The 9,620-nt window shown below is 62.5% G+C and overlaps 1 protein-coding gene across 1 annotated transcript; it reads right to left on the bottom strand.

The window, feature by feature from the left end:
* Window positions 1–897: 897 nt before the first annotated feature.
* Window positions 898–8,300, bottom strand: ZP1 (zona pellucida glycoprotein 1). The gene is made up of 13 exons (XM_036260132.1): window positions 8,108–8,300; window positions 6,956–7,077; window positions 6,416–6,686; window positions 6,281–6,325; window positions 5,971–6,111; window positions 5,337–5,524; window positions 5,166–5,263; window positions 2,952–3,079; window positions 2,688–2,877; window positions 2,454–2,598; window positions 1,421–1,502; window positions 1,216–1,335; window positions 898–1,040 (listed from the first exon to the last, which is right to left on the bottom strand). Exons 1-13 carry the CDS (start codon window positions 8,298–8,300, stop codon window positions 898–900), a joined length of 1,866 nt encoding a protein of 621 aa, XP_036116025.1.
* Between the last annotated feature and the right edge of the window lie 1,320 nt (window positions 8,301–9,620).

Genomic DNA, 9,620 nt, shown 5'->3' with positions numbered 1-9,620 from the left:
AGAAAAGTTGAGTATGTCAATAGCGCAGCTAGTAAGAGACACCAGGGCTGTAACCCAAGCGGCCTGGCTCCTGAGTCTCCGTATCGGACCGGTATCCTGAGGACTGAGCGATGGAAGAGGCTGGCGCCCTACCCAAGGCCCAGAGGGTGTCTGAAACCAAGTTCTGCCTTCCCCACCAGGTGGTTCTCTGCCTGCCAGAGGCGGAACCCTTTGCCCTCCTCACCCACATTCCCAGCCTAGGTCTGCGTGTCTGGCAAGGTCTCCGCTGCCCCGTCAGAGAGGAAGGCCATGTCTCACAGGGGCAGACAGGGCGGCAGCCCAGCCAGGTGGCTGCGCTGTCCACCCCGTGCCTACTGTTCCTGCGTGGACCAGTCCTGGGGGCCGAGGGACGGCGAGGGAGGCTGGCATTCCGGAAGTAGCCCCGCATCCTTCAGTGGGAGCCTGGGGCTCAGAGCAGAACTGGGAGCAGCTCCTTCAAGTCGGGCTCAGTTCCTTTGGCCCTGGGAACTCTGGGTCCCCCTTATCCGTGACAACAGCCAAGCAGTGTGCTTGGAGGGTGCCCTGCCAGAACTCCTGTGTCTGTGGGGGGCTGACAGGCTCTCCCAGGCACGAGCCTGTCAGGGTCCCGATCCCCAGCTCCTGCAGCTCATGGCTCTGCGAGGTCGCCGTCCTCCACTCCGAGCTGCCCTGTCCTCTGCCTGGAAGGCCCCTTTCCTCACGGAGAGGCCGTCTTCCCCATGCAGGCTTGGGAGACGCCCGGCTCTCCCCAGCATTCGGAACAGAGGCACTGGAAGGAGCCTGCGGACCCCAGGGAACGCGTTCCAGGACAAGAAAGGACTCCAGTCACAAAGCTCTCCACACCCGGTCGGCGGGCTTGAAACGCTTTATTGAGCCCATTCACCCTCGGTTGCCTTCCTGGAGCCTCCGGACCTGCGCCCGACTCAGGCCCACGAAGACACCGATCCCTAGGGCCAGGGCGACAGCCACCAGCGGGAGGACCACCCAGAGGAGGAGCCTGCGGTCGGAGAGCCTGGTGGAGCCTGCAGAGAGATTTGTCGGGGTTCAGGGCGAGGCCCCTCCACACCAGGCCTGCTGGAGCTGCTGGCCCTCACCTGTCTTCGTTTTCCCCCTGAATGAGTTACACCATCTCCTGCCGTGGTCGGAGCTCCCTTGTTCTGTTAACTCGCCCGAAGGCCCTCCCACCGGCCCTGGTACCTGAGGGCCCCAGGGTCGTCTCCTTCCTGTATGCGTCCACAAAGCCCACTGGCCCGGGAGAGCTCACGATGTTCTGTGGCTGGGCAGTGTCACCGTGGCGACTCGAGGATCGGCGCTGTCCTGCCCGGGGGAGGAGCGGCATCTTGGGCTGATGTCTGGGCCCAGATGCACACAAGAATGCTGAACACCCCCACCCCTGACTCACTTGCAGTTCTAGCGCCGCAGGCGGAGGAGCAGGTCTCCAGCCCTGAGGGGGCGCAGGCAGAGGCGCTGCAAAAGAAGTAGACCTGGTGGGAGGGAAAGGTTGAGACATGGAGCTGACCCGGCCATGGGTGGCAGCTCCCGGACGGACTAGGGCCCAGGACGCAGGCGGGCGGGGAGAACCAGGGCAGGAGGGCGAGGGCTGAGCCGCCGGCAGCCCTCTGCTGATGCACAGCCGTCCGTGCTGGGTCCCGTTGGTTCCATGTGTTCTCCTTCCCCGTGACCTGGGTCCTCACGGGCGAACCCCAGCGCTTGGCCTGGGCACCCACATGGCCTCCGAGTGCAGAGCCACTTGGGAGGCCTGTCTGGCTCCCTGAGCTCATGACTGACAGAACTGAGAAGGAGGGACTTGACCAGGCCTGGCCCCCGGGGCAGAGGGCGGACAGGCTAGTACTGCCTCCACAATGCGGCCAAGGGCGGCTCCCGACAGGAGGAGAGACAGGAGCTGGCCTGAACCAGCCCCCGGGAGGACCTGTACCCAGCAGGTCCAGGTCTCAGTCAGGAAAAGGCTCACAGCGTAGGGGAGAACTAAGCCGTCCGCAGGTGCCAGTCCGTGAAGTCGTCTGCATCTGATGTGGCAACTGTGCAGCTAGTTAAGGTAGAGGTCTGTGTGCTCCTGCGAAAGCTAGGTCTGCGGTCCGGGAGAACGAGGTTACACGAGGTGGTCTGGGGGCCGTTTGTGTGTCGTGCAGAAGCCTAACTGTGCGCAGGTCTGTCCACGCCCGCCTTCTGGAGAGGGTGCTGGCTGTAAAAACTCAAAGCAGATTACGTCGAAGGGACTGCGAGGCTGCTCTCAACCCTGTGACCAGTGCTCAGGTTTGCGGGGGACTTTCCTCCCTCCCTCTTAGCTGTTTGCCCGTTGCCTCTGGGCTGACCTCCCCCAGCCGTCTGGGAACCTCTGCCTGCACCGGCTCGCAGCGTGCTGAGGGACTTGGTGACAGCAGCCTGAGGACCTGGAATGGAACTGGGCTTCTTACCGGCCCCCGGAGGGCCCTGCGGGAGCCAGAGTCCAGGAAGGCGAAGGTGGCCACCGTGAAGCGCTGGTAATGCGCCGGGAAAGGCAGCTCAGTCTTGTCTGAGACCACCATTCGGGTCCTGTAGCTGTCGCCCTCGAAAGGACACCTGGGAAGGACAGAAGTCAAGGAGGCCCTCCCCGGGGGAGGGAGGCAAGCGGCGGGAGTCCTGGGGCAGCTCCACCTGCCACCACTCACCCGTCCTCCAGGATGGGCCACTGGGGCTGCTGGACCGGGTTGGCGCTGGGGGTGGCCCAGCACCGGTGCAGCACCAGGACCAGACGGGGGTCTGTCCTCTGCAGGAGCCGGACCTCCAGGGGGACAGGCTCCAGGAGCAGCCTCACGATGGGGTAGTCCTTCTCCTCATAGTAGGAGCGGAAAGTCTCGTCTGCAGGGAGAGGGCTGGTGAGCCTCGGGGCTGGTGAGCCTGATGAGCGGGGCAGAGAGCAGGGGACACTGTACCCTTGGCGATCCGAAGCTCGAGCCGCAGCGGGCCAGGCTGGGTCACAGAGGCTGGTGAAGGGGGTGGGAAGACAGACGCCTGGAGGGGCAGGAAGTCGCTGGCATTGAAGATACAGCGAATGTGAAGCCTGAAGGTCAAGTGTGAGAGGGTGGGGGAGAGACCGTCAGCGCATCCTGCTTTCGTGATGAACCAGGCACCCCGACGTGGGTGCCGCCAACAGCCCGGTCCGGCAGGGCACCCCGATGTGGGTGCCACAAACAGCCCTGTCCGGCAGGGCATCCCGACGTGGGTGCCGCCAACAGCCCAGTCCGGCAGGGCACCCCGATGTGGGTGCCGCCAACAGCCCAGTCCGGCAGGGCACCCCGACGTGGGTGCCACAAACAGCCTGGTCCGGCAGGGCACCCCGATGTGGGTGCCACAAACAGCCCAGCCCAGCAGGGCCGAGATGGGTACCACCCGGGCCATCACCAGGGTGGCAGGCACCCCCACCCCTGGCCTCTGCCCTCCTCACCTTTGGGGCATCTCAAGCCTGGCCTGCCAGGCCCTCCTCCAGCACAGGGCTGAATGGGGTGTGGGGGCGGGGCTGATGGATGCTCCCCTTGTTCTGGAAGCTCCCTCAGAGCCTGCCAGTCAGGCCTGGCAGGCAGACCCAGGTTTGAGTCTTTTTAGTACATACTGGCCCCCACAAGCAACTGGTTTAACCTAAGCCTCAGTTTCCTCATTTCTAAAGCGGCAATAACCCCCTCCCCCTCTGAGGGCTGTGGTAGGATCAGTGAGATCACAAGGTGTTGCCCTCGTCCCTGCCACTGTAGCCAGTGTGTTCCTGGGTCCAGTGTCCCTCACTAGCCTAAGTGCCCCTGTACAGTCTTGGTAGGGCCATGCTCAGCACCCTGAGGCGTCTGCAAGAGCCGCCGACCCCACCTGACCCCACCCACCTCACCCTCAGCTGCTGAGCGCTCTACCTTTACCTCAACTTGAGCCGAGCCCCGGGTGCGAGCCTGGGCTGGGGGCCCCCGGAGGAGACAGCTGCAGAGGAGAGGGCCTGGCACACGGCAGGTGCTCACAGGCATCGGTGACTGTGCCCTGACCTGAGGCCTTCCCTCCTGGAGCCTCCCACCTGCTCCCGCTGGGCTGGAGTCAGACCCTGGCCGCTGGGTTGCAGTCCAGCTCCCTCGCTCCCAAATCCGAGGGTCTCGCACGTGACAGCTTTGTCTCCCCACTGCCATCCCCTTGCCCTTAGGTGACAGCTTTGTCTCCCCACTGCCATCCCCTTGCCCTTAGGTGACAGCTTTGTCTCCCCACTGCCATCCCCTTGCCCTTAGGTGACAGCTTTGTCTCCCCACTGCCACCCCCTTGCCCTTAGGTGACAGCTTTGTCTCCCCACTGCCATCCCCTTGCCCTTAGGTGACAGCTTTGTCTCCCCACTGCCATCCCCTTGCCCTTAGGTGACAGCTTTGTCTCCCCACTGCCATCCCCTTGCCCTTAGGTGACAGCTTTGTCTCCCCACTGCCACCCCCTTGCCCTTAGGTGACAGCTTTGTCTCCCCACTGCCACCCCCTTGCCCTTAGGTGTTTTTTTTTGTTATTTGTTTGTTTGTTTGTTTAGCAAAGGCACTTGACCCTGATGCCAGGACCTTGCCCCAGCAGTAGTGTGGGCAGAAGACACCTGGGCGTCCACTTGACCCTGATGCCAGGCCAAGAAGAGCCCCAGAGCATGATCAGGCATCAGCTCTGCTGGGCCCCGGCGCCAGCAGGTCCTGGTGGCCCCTTTCCTGGTGGGCTCCCCCTCTGCTCCCACCCCCACACCCCGAGAGCAGCCTCCGTGTCTCTGCCTGCTCTGAATTTCCACCTGCTGAGATCAGGAGGCAGAGATCTCTGCCGCCACAGCCTCGGCTCCGCCCCGGGGCCTGCAGGACACAGTGCCTCTGTGGTTGCCCAGTTTCTGAGCTTAGCTCTTGGAGGGGTAGAGGCAAGTGCTCCTGAGGACTCGGCCCTCCAGGCACTGCTGTGGGGTCTGCCCGCCGGGTGTGGGCAGACGCACGTCATGTTCGCATCAGCCCGACTGAGGGCATCCCCCTGCCCAGCTGGGACGAGCCACACTGCTGGCAGAGTGCAAGATGGACCCAGAGAGCTCCAGGCCCTGTTCTAAGCTCACCCAGGCTCCCTCACTCTCAAGCCCACGGTCCAGCCTTTTCGGGGAAGGTGCCCCCTCACCGGAAGGTGCTGTCTCGTGTGATGGAGCCCCGTGGTCCCGTTTGGACCTCAATGTCAGACACTAGCTGGTTCTCATAGATGAGCTGATTGCCAACCACCTGTGGGAAGAGACAGCTGGGTGAGGCCCTCCCAGGGGGCAGCACTGGCCCCGGCCCAGGCCCCTGTGCCTACCTGGACTGTGGTACCACAGTGGGTGAGTGGGAAGTGGAAGACCACGAAGGACCCCGTCTCCTGGGTCGGGGAGCAGCGGGTGGGGGCGTAGGCCAGGTGGACGCCGGCCAGCGTGATCCTGTGGGCCAAGGCCATTTTTCGGGAGAACACCAGGACCAAGTGGCCATTTCTGAAGCACTGGACCGTCGCTGGGACAAAGGCGGATGAAAGATGGATCAGGGCCATGGGGTTGGTGTCCACTCAGCAGACCAGGGGGACGAGCTGGTGACAGTCAGTACTGACGTGTAGCCTAGGAGTCGGGACCCCGGGCTCTCACTCGCCGCCTGGCTGTCTGCTTGAGCAAACCCTCTGCAGACCCATTCTCTCGTGCATGGAGCGAACAGCTGAACTATGTCTAGAAGACTAAGATCGCCATCTAATTTATCATCCAGCTGGGAGGTTCTCGAGCTAAGGTAGGGGAACAGGTGAAGGGAGATTGACCCCTAGTCCCCAGAACAATCTCGTCAGGCAAGCTGGGACGCGTTCTGCCATCCCTTCTGGGTCAGGCTCTCCTAGGAACAGGGTCGAGGAGAAAGCCCTCCTATCGCTTCAGGATTCGGGAGGACGGGACCCTGCGTGGCATGGAAAGTTGTACCTGTGTTGCCATAGTAACAGGGAGCATCTCTGGTGTTGTCATAGCAGCAGCCGGCCTGCTGACAGGCTTCCTTTGAACTTCTCACTGTGCAGGGGATGTGCCCCGAGTCGCCCTGACACTGCTCCGGGCTCAGGTGGGTACCTAAGGGTTGGTGACAGAGTGGTTAGGACATGAGAAGGCGCCAAGTGGGCAGCAGACTTCCAGGGAATAAAAGGGAGGTGACTTCTTGAGGCCAGCAAGGGCCATCGGCTACCTGATGCTCCAGAAGTTCCCCGACACAGGGTACATGTACACAGAAGAGTCTATATACCTATGTAGTCTGGCTTGTCAACTTCCCACGTCTCCAAGGTGCTCCTGTGGGGTTGGGCCCAGGTGGGTTGGGCCCAGGTGGGTTGGGCCCAGGTGGGTTGGGCCCAGGTGGGTTGGGCCCAGGTGGGTTGGGCCCAGGTGGGTTGGGCCCAGGTGGGTTGGGCCGGTCCAGAGCCCAGGGACGGGGAGGCAGAGGTAGGCTGGATGAAGCTGTGCTCCGTGGTGGGGTGGGGGGGATGGGTTTGCGGGGTAGACAGCGAGAATGTGGCAGACGGCACCAGCTGGCTGTCCGGAGTCGTCCAGGTGTGGTCGGGTTTGGGACACACCAGAGTAACATTCTGTGCTACGTCAACATGACCATTGGGCAGCACAGCTTCTATGAACACTCGCAGGTGGGAGCTCCCATCCTGCAGGTGAGAAGGCAGAGAGGGGAGCAGCTGGGGGAGGCCCCTCAGCATCCGATGGCCATGGACAGCCCAGCTGGGTGTTAGGCAGGGGGCTGGGTTTGTGGGCGGGTACCCAACCCTTGGTCCCCCTTGTCCACCAGCTCACTGAGTGATCTCGGGTGCCTATGTGTTCCGGTCTAGGAGGGGCCTCCCCAGACCGCCACCGTGTTGGGCCAAGCTGGCTCCCAGCATGGGACTCTCCCCCAGAGCAGGGAGGGAGTGCTCCCTACCTTCTCCAGCACGTGGCAGCCTTTGTAATCAGCAGAGAAGACTGTGGGCCCCTGGGGCGTGGCCGAAACCCAGTGGTAGCAGATGGAGCAGTTGTTCACGTCAAATTGGTTCCCAAATTCATCTGGGACAGGGGAGAGCAGAGAGGAAGAGGGGAGGGGTCAGGGAGGCTGAAGGGTGAAGCTAGAGGCCGCTGGGATCTGCTGAGAAGACTCCCCACTCAGGAGCAGGAGGCTAGGGTTCCAGCCTTAGCTTTGCTATTCACTTGCTGTGTGGTCTCAGGCAAACCCCTTCCCTCTCTGGTCTGTTTCCACAGCTGTGAGGGCATGGGTGGCTTCAGCTGGTCCTCTTTCTAGTTCGGGTTCCCTGTTGAAAGCCTTCAGCAGCAGACAGGGACGGAAATGTGGTGGAGAAATAAGTAGGTCTCGGGCACTGGGCTGAGTATTTTACATCGGTTCTCAAACAGCGATTCGCACTCTGGGGATGCGGCAGCTGAGGCACAGAGAGTAAGTGAGCTTTCCCAGGCGCACACAAGGGGGCGAAACGAGGATTCAAACCTGGGGTTTTGTAGAAAGAGCCGAGTCCGTTTGCCAGGTGAAACGGCTTTTGCAATCACTTCACTTGGGGACACCTGCTAGGTGTTCACCTACCTGGTCAGCCCAGAACAGCCAGGACACGCTCTGGGTGTGGGCATGTCCCCTGCACTTCTGTTCATGGCAAGTTTGGGGTCATCTTGCCCATCTCACAGATAGGGAATGGGGGCTCAGAGCGGTCAGATGGTTGTTCACAATCACACCGCTTAGAAGCTGCAGCTGCAAATCCCGATTCGAAACCCCGTCCCTTTCCTCTGTACCGGCCACACCCGGCCACCGAGAGTGGTGCGTGGACCAGCAGCCTGGGCCTCAGCTGCGTGTGGTCGCCAGTGCAGAGCCTGGCCGGGTGAGTGTGCACACGGACTGACACGGGACGAGCTGTCTGGGGGGCCAGGGAAACTGAGGCTGGGAACCAGCCTTCCTCCCTCCTCCCTATGTGGTAGGGTTGGGGGCCACGACCCTCGGCTGGAGGGAGGCCCTACTCTTCCTGTTCCAGGGAAAGGACCCTAGCCCCCCACTGTAGCCCAGGATGGCGGGGTCTGGGATTCAGCGGCCACTCACCCATCACCTTGAATCGAATAGTCTGGCCTTCCCCCGGGAACACGAGCAACTGCATGCCCTTGACCCCACAGTCATAGCTGTGCCACAGGCCTGGGGGCCCGGGCTCGGGGTGCAGACGCTGACCCAGCCCCCGAGGGGCCAGCAGCAGCAGTAGCAGGGCCACACAGCAACCCCAGGCCAAGGCCCCCGCCATCAGAAACACCGCGGACCCCACGATAGGGCCTCCCCGCGTGGGACTCATATAGGACTTATATAGGGAAGGTGGCAGGTGGGAACTCTAGAGGCAAAGGGGGCCCACCTGGAGGGGTGCCTACTTGGCTGCCAGGGGCTCTGGTGAAATTCCTGCCCTGAAGGCCGGGGAAGGTGCCCTCCCAGCCCCGAGCCCCGAGCCCTGCGTTAATGCTCCTGAAGCTGCCCTCACCCTGGCTCTGCCTCTGCAGCTGGGGCTGGGGCTGGGCTGTCTCAGCTGAGTGACCCTGGCTGGAGGAGGGCACCCTCTAGGCCAGGTGACAGGGCAGGTGGGCTGCAGGGCCAGGTCCCCGCGGGAGGCAGCCCTGCAGGCGCAGGCGCAGCGCCCTCCTCTCCCCCTCCCTGCCCAGCCAGGCTCTCCAGGGCCTCCCACCTGGCCTGCGTGGAGCCGGGGGCGGCGGTGGGGGGCAGCGGGCCAGCTTGGTCCTCACCCCAGTCCTCAGGCCAGCAGAACAAGCCCGAGACAAGGCCCTTCCCTGGCAGCCTGCAGCCGGACGGGGCAGCAGGTGTGAGAGTGAAGGCAACTAGCACGACCAGGTTCTCACTGACGGAAACTACCAGCCGTGGGTGACTGATGTGACCTGGCCTCCTGGGGCAGGAAAGGGACAGGAGGCACACGCCCCGGAAATGGACTCGAGCTGCTAACGATGGATCGACCTCGGCTCACTGACTTGTGAACGTGCCATCCTCACGTGAGGTCACCTGCAGGGGAGACCAGCTGCTGGACGCACGGGGTCTCTGTGCTGACCTCTCAGCAGTTCCGGAAACCCAGAACAGTTCCAAGAAATAACGTTCGTTTAAGATCAACAGGAAGACGGCTGGCTGGCATGCCGGGCACAGCCACCTGTGCCTGGTTCGGCACAGCCCTGGTCCCTGGCAGCCCGTGGCCGGGCCGGCAGCGTCCCACTCAGGAACGCTAGTGCCCGTGGTTAGGGTAATCCAAAGCAGCGGGAGGGCACCCGGCTGGGGGCCAGGGCTCTGGGTCCAGTCAGCTTCCAGCCGTGACCCGGCGGACACATCGGTTCCTGTTAGTGACCTGGGGCGGATAATGCCTAACTACCTTGGGGCATGATGTGGTAAGGCAGCGATGGGCCAACGTCTTATCTCACAGCGCACAGAAACTGCGGCACACCCCAAAATGTACTTTTTGCCCATCGGACAGGAAAAAAAAAAAAAAGGTATAATTTTGATTCATTCACACTGGCTGGCTACTGTTGCGTTGGCTGTTGCTTTTCTACTTGACAATCCAAGAAAAGAGCTCAGT

The sequence above is a fragment of the Molossus molossus genome, unplaced genomic scaffold (assembly GCF_014108415.1).
Source record: "Molossus molossus isolate mMolMol1 unplaced genomic scaffold, mMolMol1.p scaffold_m16_p_13, whole genome shotgun sequence".
In the NCBI taxonomy this organism is placed as follows: domain Eukaryota; kingdom Metazoa; phylum Chordata; class Mammalia; order Chiroptera; family Molossidae; genus Molossus; species Molossus molossus.
This window is presented reverse-complemented; position numbering and strand designations above follow the sequence as displayed.